This window comes from Macaca fascicularis, chromosome 11 (genome assembly GCF_037993035.2).
Source record: "Macaca fascicularis isolate 582-1 chromosome 11, T2T-MFA8v1.1".
NCBI lineage: Eukaryota > Metazoa > Chordata > Mammalia > Primates > Cercopithecidae > Macaca > Macaca fascicularis.
In genome coordinates this window covers 108,758,081-108,772,357 of record NC_088385.1, presented here as the reverse complement: position 1 = coordinate 108,772,357, position 14,277 = coordinate 108,758,081, and the positions used below count along the sequence as shown (strand labels likewise).

Below are 14,277 nucleotides of genomic sequence, written 5' to 3'. Positions count from 1 at the left end.
GAGTAGAGAGCATAAAGTCCTTGCCTCAGAATTTATGAGGTTCTAGTTTTCTTGATTTTATAAAGAAATGCTCTTTGAGTTCTGTCCCTGGGTTTAGCTTACCTGATTCTGACTTCCTCCTGTTGTATGTCATTTAACAATTTTGAGGGGGAAAGGCTGAAGATGCAGTAGTGGTGGAGGAGCTGTGATTAGAGGTGACTAGAGAGGGGTTTTTGCTTAGTTCCTGTCTTAACCATGTTTTTATATGCACCCCCCCCAACGAAATTCCTTTTAACTTGTTTCTCCCTACCCCAGACCAAGTGTTTTACTGTTTTATGCTACATTGTATTATCGTTGTAATACAATGGTAATGTGAATAACCACTTACGAAGTTTTTACTTTTTTCGTATTTTTCTTCATAACTTTTTTTTTTTTTTTTTTTTTAGAGACAGTCTCACTCCATCCGTCACCCTGGCTGGAGTGCAGTGGTGCGATCTGGGCACACTGCAACCTCTGCCTCCCGGGTTCAAACGATTCTCCTGCCTCAGCCTCCAAATGGCTGGGATTACAGGCATGCACCACCATGCCTGGCTAATTTTTGTATTTTAAGTAGAGAAGGTGTTTCACCATTTTGGCCAGGCTGGTCTCCAACTCCTGACCTCAGGTGATCCAACCACCTCGGCCTCCCAAAGTGCTAGGATTACAGGCATGAGCCACCATTCCTCGCCCTTCATGACTTTCTTTATTGTACTTTGAAATACTGTAATGCCTGGCTATATTAGAGTTGAATTTGTTCTTAACTGCAGTTATTTTAGAATAGATAATACATTTGTCCTTCCTCTGAGTTATTTTTGGTACTGATTTGGGCAGATAAAACCATGGATTAACTTTCATTTCAGCCAATGTTTATTTGACTTCTTGGCTTCCTAGTTATTACTTCTAGAATTATAGACACATGTATATTTGTACTTTTGATCACCAGTTCAACTTGCTGATGTAGATAGAATGGCATTCTTGATTCTGTTTATATAATTTTAATATAATAAATGCTGAAAAGAAAGAAGTTTCATTCCACTTCTCCACACTCCACTCCATTTGAATATCCCACATCACTTGGCCTGCTGCCACTGCCCACTAGTGCGGACTGCTCTCATGCGTCTACTGGTGGATGGCTGTGTGCTGCCAGAGAATGCCAGTCCCAAGTCATGGTTGACACTTCAGCAAACTATTTTTGGGTGGCATGTGTGGTATAAGCAGGTCGAGGTGGAGTAGGGTAGCAACTTGAATTGGACAAGGAGAACCAGCAGCCTCCAGGCATGGGGAGATGCCTTTCCACAGTTCACTCACCAAGTCGGAGATTTATTTGGATTTTCAGAGTTGTCTTTGTGGGGGCCAACACCTCTCAGAGCATCAAACTCATCACACATAATGTTCCTTGAAGGTTTTTTTCATGATTCCAACACCTGTGATCAACTTCAGGTACTAGGACTTAAGATTTTTAGAGACTAGAGAGAAAGTGAGAAAGAGGAAGAAGAGAAGCAGTGTCAGCATTAGAGTCCAGGCCTCAAGTGACTTGCTTTCCTTAGGCTCTGCTTCCTGATTATGTTATGAGTACTCTGAGAATGAAGTTTCCTATCATTGGGTTCCTAAACAAACAAAACACCTTTTGTGTGTATGATGAGCTCCAAATAAGAGTTTATACAGAGTGCCATGAGAACATCTGGGCTTTAGGTGTACTTGGGGTCAAGGCAGAGTTTGCATAATAGAAGCATTTTAGCTGGGCCCTAAACAGAGCAGCCATTCTCCCAGCAGAGAAGGGAGCAGAAGAGACCATTCTATGTAGAGAGAACAGCCTGAGCCAAAGGGTTGGAGGCCTGAACATAAATGGCATTTTCAGGGAACCAAGGCAATGGTTTCTAGCACAGGCAGGGATTTTGGTGAGGATGAGATTGTAAAGACAGGTTGAGAAACGTCTCTGTTAAGAAGCCTAGATTTTTTCCTGAAGGCAGGGTGAGGACACAGTCTGATCTGCTTCTAAAGAACATAACAGGGAAAGGTGTGGTAGGAAAACCAGTTCAGCTGCTGCTGCCATAGCTCAGCAAGACGTTCCCATGCAGCAAGTGCCTTGGCAGTGGGATGCCAACAATGGAAATGGTTCCAGAAGCGTCTAAGAGAGACACTTAGTATCAATTGGTGAACTACAAGCTATTCAGGAGAAGGAAGGGGAGAATGAAAGGGAAAGTGGACCTTTCTGGTGAAGATGGAAGTTATGGAATTAACCACACTCAGAGCTTCAGTGGCAGAAGCAAACGTCTTTTGGAAGGAGACCCAGAGGTCAGTTTTGGATGTGTTGCATTAGCGGTGTATGTGGCATGTCAGAGGAGAGGGCTGTTAGGCATTGGACTTCAAGACTTGAACCACTGAACCACTTTGCCCTTCCAGGTTCCCCCAGGAGGCCTTTGCCAAGGCCTGTGGCCCTGGAGCCACCTAGGGCTCAGCTCAGCTCTGTCCCACAGATTCTCACTAGGCCACGGCTGTCTCAGGACAGGTACAGCCCTATTCACCTTTTTACCCTTAGTGATTACTTGGCACTTAGGGGGCTGCTTAAGGAATGAGCCAGGTGCAACAGTCTTGGGATATATAGGGAAACATTTTCAGCAGTGTGATTATTCATAGGAGTCACTCTAGGCACAGAAATGTGTCTTTGTACATTGTTGTATATACACAACTAGGCCTTTGTCATTCTGTTTAGAACAAAACCTGAAGTTTTTTTTTTCCTGAGGCAGAAATGTGGGACTTGAAAATAGTTTCATTTGTAAGGTAATGGATTTGAATTCATAAACTCTTTTGACTGTAGTCTTATAAATCAGTCTTCTCTATAAGAGGCTTTCTAATTTGAGATACCTTGAGGTGGGTCTTCAATGATCTGATTAAGTACTCTATCTGTATGATTTTTGTGTATGACGGACATATAATTCACCTTTTGATAAATCAGATCATCAGTCCTTATTTTCAGATACCTCTAAATCATTTTGTATCTGTAGACATTTTCATTCATGGTGGGTTTTTGCATTTATTTTTTGATTTTTGTTTTTCTTCACTTCTTTTTTAAACATATTTTAGAGCAAGTGGGAAATCTTCCCAAAGCTGTCAAGTGAATTCTCATGCTAAGTTTCCTTCAATTATAGTAGTTGCTGAGTGGGTGTGCAAAAGGTGGAGGAGATGTAGACCCTGCCCTTAAGCATTTATAGTCACATTTTGGAAGCAGCGTGTGTGTTTAGAGCTGGAAACAGGAAAGGTCTGTGGGTCGGAGACATGGGGGAAGTTTTCAAAGAGAAAGAGGCTGAACTGGGTTCTTGAAGACTGAACAGGTTGTTTGTGCAGGCAGGGTGGGAACAGCATATTGTCCTGCGTGGACTCTGCCCCCCTCAAAGCTCTGGTCAGGGCCTAAGGTCACAGTAAATTGTCATAATTTTGTACTGAAGCTCTTTCTTTTAGATAATTCTCTGAAACCACCTTGTGCACTTGTTTTAAAGCATGGTACCTTTTTCTTTTTTTGTTTTATTTCTAAAATAAAAAAGCTTCAATAGATGAAACAACCAACTCTGAAACTGATTTAAGTTTTGGAAAACCACCAGGACATATTAAGATCTAGTAGCGGCTGGGCGCAGTGGCTCACACCTGTAATCCCAGCACTTTGAGGCCGAGGCGGGCAGATCATGAGGTTGATCTGATTGGAGACTGATACCATCCTGGCCAACATGGTGAAACTCCATCTCTACTGAAAATACAAAAATTAGCTGGGTGTGGTGGCACATGCCTATAATCCCAGCTACTTGGGAGGCTAAGGCATGAGAATCACTTGAACCCAGGAGGCAGAGGTTGCAGCGAGCTGAGGTGGCGCCACTGTATTCCAGTCTGGTGACAGAGTGAGACTTCATCTCAAAAAAAAAAAAAAAAAAAAAATCTAGTAGCTTTGAATTGTTGAATCACTTAAAGACACTAATTTGGTTTTCAGTTGGTATTAGCAGACATGTGGGGTTTTTTTCCTAAAAGATTTTTAATGATTTTAGATCAAATGAATCCAAAGTGAAAGTAGATTACACCTTCTGAATTTGTAAGCACTTCAAAGTTGTTGGGAACATAACTTCTAATAGGAAAGCCTTTGTTGTTATTTTGGATTTGCATTTCTTCTAGACCAAGTTTTCTCCACCTTTGCACCATTGAGACAGTTGAGACTGGATGCCACTATCCTTAGGGGACTGTCCTGTGTATTGTAGGATGTTTAGCAGCATCCCAGGTCTTTATCCTCCAGTAGTATTTGCAGATATGTGATTGTTTAGACAACTTGACACAGCCTTTCTTTGTGGCATTCAGAAATGACCAGTTCGATATCATGATTTTTAACTAAGGCTTATCTTAAAATACAACTATTTTGTCTGCCTTAAAAGGATACTTTCTCTTTTGCACTCATTGTTTTTGGTTGACTTAAAAACATGCATTCAAACTTACTTGTATTTGTTGACTACTATTGTTTTTAAAGCCAATTTTTAAATATAGGCTACAATGCTGAGAACAGTAGAACGAACTGTTTATTATTCTCACAATTAGCAATATTTTAAAGTGGTTCTATATGTTTTATATTAATATACTCTAATCTTGCCTTGATAGTTAATCATTTGTAGAATTTAAAAGCGAAGATTATTTACACTGTTTTTTCAATTCTTGTATCTTGTGACTTGGTCATTTATACTGAATTATACTGAATTTAATATTTCTGGGATTGTTTTATCATCCCTGTCCTATGTTATACAGTGTACAAAATGTGTTAGATTTGCTTCCAATATATACATACTTATGTACATATTGTATCTAGAAGTTTAACTGTGAAGTATCAAGCACTTGAAATCTGGTTTCCATATCTGTCATGCCATTGAAATTGGTCTCCATTGAGCTACTAATTACAAAACCCACTTAATTTTGTTTCTTGTCCCTTAATTTTGATGCTTGTTTTTTGTCTTTAGAAATATACCAGAATTAATATTTTTTTCTCTTGGGTTCTGCAACACTGCTTCTCCTGACCATCATCTGTATTGTCTTTCCTTGACTCGAATTGATCCATCAGTTGCTCAATCATTGTAGCCTACCCAGGCCTTGGCCTCAACCACCATTTAGTTCTCCGTCTGTCTGTCTGCCCTTGCCTCATACTCCTACAAGTGCCAGGTGTATCAGTCATGTTATTCTAGATGATGCTGCTGGAACAGACATTCTGGAATCTCAATGGCTAAAAACAACAAAGCTTTATTTCTTAGTCATGCCACATGTTGTTCACTGTGGGTCTGTAGGGGGTGGGCATAGAAGTTGTTCCTTTTTGCAGAAACTTATAATTTATGTAAACTTATAATTTAAAGTAAGATGCTATATATGGAGGCAGTTGCCCACAATTGCCCAAGCCACGAACTCCAACCTTAGGCACAAACTACAACTAGTCTTCCCACTACCTCCTCTCGGCTGACAAAAGTAATAATGATGTCCAGGATTGGGCTGCCACCTAGTGGCTCTCAGAGGGTACTTCCCCACCCTTTTTACGGTGGCAGAAAATCTTTCTCATACATGTAAATATTACTTTAACGTCATTAATTTTCATCTCTTTCCGAATTATTGTATAGTTACTGTAGAAAAACCTCTTCTTGCTCTTTTATGCCCATATAATTAGAAACCAACCCTAGGCAAGGCTTCTAATAAAAGAATAATTTTAGTGATATACCTTCTTACCAAACAAAGGGCCAATACAAGTTATGAAATTAAACTAGACACACCTCGTCTTCGAGGTGATGCCAAGCCAGCACCTGGGCCCAAAACTGGCCTGCAGCCCCTCAGCTTCGCCCACTGCCTTCCGACCCTGGACCTTCGCAAAGTGAACGAGCTTCAGGACTTCGTGAAAATGTATAAGCAGGATCCGAGCAGTCTGCACACCGAGGAAATGTGCTTCCTGAGGGAGTGTGTGGAGAGCATGGGGGTGAAGTACCACGTGCTACTCAGAAAGCTATTATAAATCAGACGAAAATACGAAGGAATTAAAAACAAAAACAGGTAGTAAGAAGGTGGAGGAAAACATAAACACAGACGAGCCTTCAAGTGAGGAAAGTGATCTAGAAATTGATAACGAAGCTGTGATTGAACCAGACACTGATGCTCCTTGAGAAACGGGAGATGGGGGCCAGGCCTGGTGGCTCATGCCTGTAATCCCAGCACTTTGGGAGGCCAAGGCGGGTGGATCGTATGTCAGGAGACCAGCCTGGCCAATGTGGTGAAATCCTGCCTCTACTAAAAATACAAAAAAAAATTAGCTGGGCATGGTGATGCATGCCTGTAATCCCAGCTATTCGGGAGGCTGAGGCAGGAGAATCACTTGAACCCGGGAGATGGAGGTTGCAGTGAGCTGAGATCACATCACTGTATTCCAGCCTTGGCAATAAAGTGAGACTTCATCTCAAAAAATAGAAATAAAAATAAGTAAATAAATAAATTATTCTAGAATAGTGACTTTTTCTCTCCAGGGAGCCCTCAGAAATGCTTTGGGGTGCTGTGAGAGGGAGGACAGGGACCCAGGCAGACTACTAATCCCCTGCGTGGCCTGCCTCCCAACACCCGGCACATATGCCGAGGCAAGATAGTGACTCAGTGAGAACCAGCTTAGCGAGTGCTAAATATATGCCAGGCACTCACTAAGTAAAAGAGGTAAAAGAAAGTGATGAGTCAGGAAGACAGTTACAAGCACCTGCAGGTGCTCACACATGCACCTAATCTGTGAGAAGAGTTAATGGCCTATGTAATAAGGGGAAAAGATATAAATGAAATTTCTAACTCTAACCTCTGGTGTTTTGGACTACGTACGCTTAGGAAACTGCTTAGAAAATGAGCTAAGAATAGTCATGCAGCAAACAGAAGAGCTCAGAATAAGCTCATAATAATTTGTGTTTGCTTCTGTTTTATAGATTGAGAAAGAAAACCATAGGCTCTTTTAGAAGCACTAGTTCAGGAGAAGGATTTTACTATCCTACATTTGTGGTTTTCAGGCCTCTCCACTTTTCCTGAGTGATGAAAGCTTCTTCGTAGGAAGTTGCGTGATACAGAGTCAGAACAGACAACAGATAAAGCGTGGTGTGGACTTTGGTAGGGGTGGCAAAGCCTGTTTGTAGAACTTGATGTTTGTGATGTTCACTCTTAGATTTATGATTGCCCCAAAAGCTTTGCTCCGAAAGCTAGTTTTCCCATGGAAGCACTTCAGGCAGCCCTGCCGAAGATGCTCCTCCCGGGCATGTGGCACAAAAGCTGTTCAGACACCCGACTAGCAGATGTGCTTGTCACCAATTCCAGCAAGGTTAATTACATCGCAGGTTTTAAGCCCAATATAAGCAGATTGATAATATTCTAGAAGAAAAGTCACAAAACTGTTGGCCAGCAGGCATATTTGCAAAGAAGTCAAAAATCATTTGAGCCAACATTGAAAAATTGGGGAGATTTCATACAGCAGTTGGGGATTCTTGCCTCTGAGGAGACTGGCAGCACTTGGTGCCACTGAGTGGTTGCAGCTTTCAGATGGCTCTGAGGTGTCGAGTTTGCCACTGCCTTTACCACTCCTTCTTATTTTTAGATGCCTGTTTTGTTAACATTCATTTGGGAAATGCATCTGGTCTGTGTAGGTCTTTTTGTTGTGTTTTGATATTGTCTTACCATTTCAAGATTAAAGATCAGGGTGGTTGTGGTGGCTCACGCCTGTTATCCCAGCACTTTGGGAGGCCAAGGCAGGCGGATCACCTGAGGTCAGGAGGTGGAGACCAGCCTGGCCAACATGGTGAAACCCTGTCTCTACTAAAAATACAAAAATCAGCTGGCCGTGGTGATGCATTCCTGTAGTCCCAGCTACTTGGGAGGCTGAGGAAGGAGAATCGTTTGAACCCTGGAGGCGGAGGTTGAGGTGAGACAAGATCACGCCACTGTGCTCCAGCCTGGCGACAGAGCGAGACTCTATCTCAAAAAAAAAAGAAAAGGGCCGGGCGCGGTGGCTCAAGCCTGTAATCCTAGCACTTTGGGAGGCCGAGACGGGCGGATCACGAGGTCAGGAGATCGAGACCATGCTGGTTAACACGGTGAAACCCCGTCTCTACTAAAAAATACAAAAAATTAGCCGGGTGAGGTGGCGGGCGCCTGTAGTCCCAGCTACTCGGGAGGCTGAGGCAGGAGAATGGTGTGAACCCGGGAGGCGGAGCTTGCAGTGAGCTGAGATCCGGCCACTGCACTCTAGCCTGGGTGACAGCGCGAGACTCCGTCTCAAAAAAAAAAAAAGAAAGATTAAAGAGCAGACTGGGAATTTGAAGGTGCCTCATCCTTGAGACTCAGTCTTTTCATGTGTAATCCTCTTGTTATTTGATAGTTGCAGTTGTATTCAGAGGCCAGTGTAGCACTTCTGAAACTGAATAACCCCAAGGATTTTCAAGAATTGAACAAGCAAACTAAGAAGAACATGACCATTGATGGAAAAGAACTGACCATAAGTCCTGCATATTTATTATGGGATCTGAGTGCTATCAGCCAGGTAAGGGATGCACAGAAGCTTTTACAACCCAAATCAAGAGTTAGGATGTTAAAAATGTGTAAGTTACTGTATTAGAAGAGGAAAGGGGACTTACAGAGAGGTGAGTTGATTGGAACTTTTCTAATTTTCCAGTCACTGCCGTTGGTTTGGTATTAACTGAAGTGACCTAGAATCAGATCCAATAACCTTTTTTATAAAGTGTGTTAGAGAAATGCTGTCTGTTTGAATTTTGGGTTTAAAAATATATATACTGATCTTCTGCATTTTTTGTAATGTTTAAAATTAAGACTCCATTGTTAAAAGTCTGCCAGAGCACCTTGAGAGCAGATGGGGCAGAAGGAAGGGACAAAGAGGAGGAGGTGTGACTTAAGGGGTATTTCACATCTTCATGTGCCAAGGGTTTTTCTCAGTCTAAGCAGGATGAAGACATCTCTGCCAGTCGTTTTGAAGATAACGAAGAACTGAGGTACTCACTGCGATCTATTGAGAAGCATGCACCATGGGTTCGGAATATTTTCATTGTCACCAACGGGCAGATTCCATCCTGGCTGAACCTTGACAATCCTCGAGTGACAATAGTAACACACCAGGTACAAGACTTTCTAAAAATTACGAGACTGTGGTTTCTAATTCTGCTCCTTTAGTGTGGTACAGGGATTTCCATAATTTCATTCTCCGTACCCTTCTACCTTCATTTCTGCCTTTCTTTAGCTCTTCATTGCCTTCCCTTCCTTCCTTTCAAAAACTAAACCAAACCCAAACAGCTCTCATTCACTCTCTTTTTTTGTTTGCTGTTGTTAAAAGGATGTTTTTCGAAATTTGAGCCACTTGCCTACCTTTAGTTCACCTGCTATTGAAAGTCACATTCATCGCATCGAAGGGCTGTCCCAGAAGTTTATTTACCTAAATGATGATGTCATGTTTGGGAAGGATGTCTGGCCAGATGATTTTTACAGTCACTCCAAAGGCCAAAAGGTGAGTGCCTAAGAGGAGGGGGGGATGTCTAGTGTGGAAGTCACTTAGCAAATCAGAAAATCAGTGCACATACTACTATAGTCAAATATCACACAGGCCAGGCACGATGGCTTACACCTGTAATCCCAGTACTTTGGGAGGCAGAGGTGGGTGGATCACTTGACCCTAGGAGTTTGAGACCAGCTTGGGAAGCACAGGGAGACAAATAATTGTTTTACTTTACAAAAAGTAAATTGTTTTACTTTACAAAAAGTAAAACAATTATTTGGGCCCAGTGGAATACTCATGTAGTCTCAGCTACTTGGGTGTTGGGGGCCAGTCGGGGGAGTGGGGGCTCACTGGCCAAGATGAGAAGATTACTTTAGCCTGAATGTTGAGGCTGCAGTGAGCTGTGATTGTACCACTGCACCCCAGCTTGGGTGACAGAGTGAGAACCTGATCTTGAAAAATAAAATAAAAAATATATATGTATATATGATCAAATAATCATTTTTGAGTGCTAAGCTCAGAAGTCAACAATTAAGAAGAACACTACAGTTAGAAATTTGCTTTCCTACATTCTTAGACACCCAGGATCCTCACTTTTCCCTGACCATCTAAATTTTCTACTACTACGATAGCAGAAAAAGCAAAATCACTGTGAAACAGAAAATCATGGTTAGAATGTCAGCAAAAGGGCCAAAATAGAAAGTTAACTCAAGTTAGTGCTGAAAGCTATAGATGAAATTTCATGGCTGGGCGCGGTGGCTCACGCCTGTAATCCCAGCACTTTGGGAGGCCGAGACGGGCGGATCACGAGGTCAGGAGATCGAGACCATCCTGGCTAGCACAGTGAAACCCCATCTCTACTAAAAAATACAAAAAAATTAGCCGGGCGAGGTGGCGGGCGCCTGTAGTCCCAGCTACTCGGGAGGCTGAGGCAGGAGAATGGCGTGAACCTGGGAGGCGGAGCTTGCAGTGAGCTGAGATCCGGCCACTGTACTCCAGCCTGGGCGACAGAGCGAGACTCCGTCTCAAAAAAAAAAAAAAAAAAAAATTTCATTTAAGGCAGCCTGTTGCGCTCTAACTTTGTTGAGAGGTGGGATGGAGAAGTGGTTAAGAGTGCAGACTTGGGGGCCAACTCTTCAGGATGACCTTGGGCAGTGGCTCTACTTCTGTGTTTTCTGTCTGCATAGTGTGGAAAGTACAAAAACCCTTGTAGCATTGTTGGAAGGGTTCAGTGATCAGTTAGAGACTTATCACCGTAAACTTATAAGTTATAAAACTCTGCAACTAAGTGCTAATAACAAAACTACTTTGTCTGTTATTGTTTATGCTACCCAACCAGGCCCATTCTCCTGTTCCCCTATTGACCTGTCTCCTCTGTATCAGATTGTAGGGCTAAAAGGGGAGCTTGTGGCTTAACAAGGGGACAAACACAAGATCAATGACTGTGCAGTGCTTTTCCTGCTGACAGGTGTGCCTTGGTGCTGAGGCGTGTGAGCATAGGAGGCTTAAATCAGATGGGATAGGAAGAATGCCCATCCGAATTGACATGTACTTTGAAGAACAAGTAAGAGTTAGTTTAGGTGAAAAAAGATATTCCAATTAGACAGAATATGCAAAGGCACAGAGATTTTTAAAGAGGAGTGTATTTTTTTTCAATGATTTTGAATTTAAAAAGTAACCATGTTCCCCATCACTCATTTTTAGAGCAGGTGAATGCACAGCTCAGAATGCTGTGCCGATTAATTTATCACAGGGCCTTATGCATGAAGATAGAGGATATTGTCTCTCAGCCTTGAGACAAGATTATGCACAAATACACTGATGAGCTACTGATAGTTGTTGCAGAAAAGCAGTGACCGTGCATACTTCCCACCAGCTTTGACATGCTTCGGTACTTGCAGTCAAGTCTGGCATGGTGTTACTTTATTTCACAGTAGATTATCAAAGCATGTTGTGAGAGGCTAATCCATGAGTTGAATCCTTGTCTGCTTTCCTTGAGTAATGGAAAAAAGTAAATATGCTCAGTAAGAATGGTCAACACAGCAGGATCTAAACAATAACTATAGGTACAGGCAAACTTAAAGCGCTTGTGAGTGTGAACACTCAGCCCTTTGAAAATTTTAATCTTTCTAGAGACTTAATTTCTTTTTATAAAGGGAATCTTAAGAATAAAATGTATCAGAAGCCAGAAGTCATTTTATTTTCTCTTTGGTTTTATCGTAGGTTTATTTGACGTGGCCTGTGCCAAACTGTGCTGAGGGCTGCCCCGGTTCCTGGATTAAAGATGGCTATTGTGACAAGGCTTGTAATAATTCAGCCTGCGATTGGGATGGTGGCGATTGCTCTGGTAAGGATGTGTTAAACTGTTGTTCGTTCATTTTTATGGAATATTTTCTTCTTAATCATTATTGAACATGTACAATAGACGTAACCAAACATTCTTTATGTATTAATAAAGAATCAGTAATGCTGGACATGGCGACTCAAGCTTATAATCCAGTGCTTTACAAAGCTGAGCTGGGAGGATTGCTTGAGGCCAGGAGTTTAAGACCAGCCTGGGCAACATAGTAAGACCCCATCTCTATCAAAAAAAATTAGCCAAGTGTGGTGGTGCACACCTGTAGTCCTAGGTGCTTGGGAGGCTAAGGCAGGAGGATCACTTGAGCCTAGGAGTCCGAGGCTGCCGTGAGCTGTGATTGTGCCTCTGTACTCCAACCTGGGCGGCAGAGTGACACCCTGTCTCAAAAAAAATATATATATATGAATGTGTGTGTGTGTGTATATATATATATGTATATATATATCAGTAATCAGTACACTCTTTGGAGGTGGTAATTAGTGCTCCCATGTGGCCCAGTTTATTCGTTGTTGAGGGCATTGAACAAGAGAAAATACACTTGAAAATGTCATCTTATTTAAAATATGAAAATCTGGAATATACTTAGTTCTATAAACCCAAGAGCAAGCATCACTCTCACTGGTTCTTATAGGAGCTCACTGCTGGTTGCCGTCAGCAGCAGATTATGATAGGTTACAGAATGACTAAAGAGTTGCAAAAGAAATAAGTATTTTCCTCAGCAACTCTTCTCCCTCCCTCACATACTTATATTTTGACTTACTGATAATAGCAATTTGTTACATTTACTTACTGCCTTTCAATTATAAAGCATTAAATGTATACAGCATTATTCATTATATTCACTTGAATTTTGTTTGTCACCTGAGAGTGAGTATGTACACAAATGTTATCATCCCCATTTCCATATGAAGAAACGGATTTGGAAATGTTTGCTTATTGGAGAAAACAAAGCTTCAAGTTGTATTTCAGTCAGATATGTCAGATGCTCTTTAACTGTGGGGAGAGAATACAGATGTGCAAAGTAGATCTGTGTAGACCAGAGAAGTCAGTCTCTACTAGAACATTAGCATTTGATAACAAGGGGTATCAAACACGATACCCACATTTGGACATGTTTTTGGCAGTTCTGATAGTCACAGTCTTTGGAATAATCTCTTTTTGTTTTCGTGCTCCTCCATTTCTGTCAGCACGTGCCGCTTGAGCAAATGTAAGGCCTGTACTTATAGGTTGCATAGCTACAAAATGCTAGGGCCTGTTCATTACACTTCTGTCAAGTGACTCCCTTTTCAGTTTATTTTCTTCTTAAGGTACATGAAATCTTTTACTAAAGAATGAGGTGAACCTTTTCTGACTAAAACTTACACATCAACCTTGAAAACATTAATATGAAATAAGGAACTGTCTTTTTTGTTTGTTTTTTGAGATGGAGTTTCAATCTTGTTGCCCAGGCTAGAGTGCAGTGGAGTAATCTTGATTCACTGCAACCTCCACCTCCTGGGTTCGAGCAATTCTCCCGCCTCAGCCTCCCAAGTAGTTGGGATTACAGGTGCCCACCACCACGCCCAGCTAATTTTTGTGTTTTTAGCAGAGATGGGGTTTACCATGTTGACCAGGCTGGTCTCAAACTCCTGACCTCAGGTGATCCAGCCGCCTTGGCCTCCCAAAGTGTTGAGAATACAGGCGTGAGCCACCGCGCCCAGTTCAGAACTGCCTTTCAAAATTGTAATTACAGCAAGATTCCCTCTTCTTCCTCTGCTCTACAGGTAACAGTGGAGGGAGTCGCTATATTGCAGGAGGTGGAGGTACTGGGAGTATTGGAGTTGGACAGCCCTGGCAGTTTGGTGGAGGAATAAACAGTGTCTCTTACTGTAATCAGGGATGTGCAAATTCCTGGCTTGCTGATAAGTTCTGTGACCAAGCGTGCAATGTCTTGTCCTGTGGGTTTGATGCTGGCGACTGTGGGCAAGGTATGTTTACTGCCAAACAAACAAGAATAGGAGGATAAAAAGTTCTTGACAGGTAGAGTTTTGAATGGCTTTTGTTATTTACAATAATGATTCTCTGTGTATCCTTTTTCCAGCCTTACATTCAGACTTGTTATAAAAGTAAGAGAACAACAGAAATCACTAAAGAGTGTTATTTCTTTAGTGTTATTGTTGCAGTCTGGTGTTTTGTTTTGTTTTGTTTTGACCAAGCAGATTTACCTTAGCTGAAAATATGTGGTGAAGTTTTAATTTGGAAACAAAAAATTATTGATATCCATCAATAATTCATTAAATAAAGATGGTTCAAATCCTGGATTTTGTTGGTAACATATAAATGGAATTTGTTTTGGCAGAAAGTTTTTTTCAAATGGATAAAAACATGGAAATTGATT

The 14,277-nt window shown here is 41.7% G+C and overlaps 1 protein-coding gene across 2 annotated transcripts in view; it reads left to right on the top strand.

Moving 5' to 3' along the window:
- Window positions 1-14,277, top strand: part of GNPTAB (N-acetylglucosamine-1-phosphate transferase subunits alpha and beta) — an 87,636-nt gene that overhangs the window by 51,547 nt on the left and 21,812 nt on the right. For both annotated transcript variants that reach the window (XM_074007621.1, XM_005572019.5), the window contains 5 exons: window positions 8,417-8,578; window positions 8,989-9,168; window positions 9,383-9,553; window positions 11,765-11,888; window positions 13,664-13,867. In XM_074007621.1, the coding sequence (XP_073863722.1) occupies window positions 8,417-8,578; window positions 8,989-9,168; window positions 9,383-9,553; window positions 11,765-11,888; window positions 13,664-13,867 (841 nt within the window). The remainder of the gene's footprint in view (window positions 1-8,416; window positions 8,579-8,988; window positions 9,169-9,382; window positions 9,554-11,764; window positions 11,889-13,663; window positions 13,868-14,277) is intronic.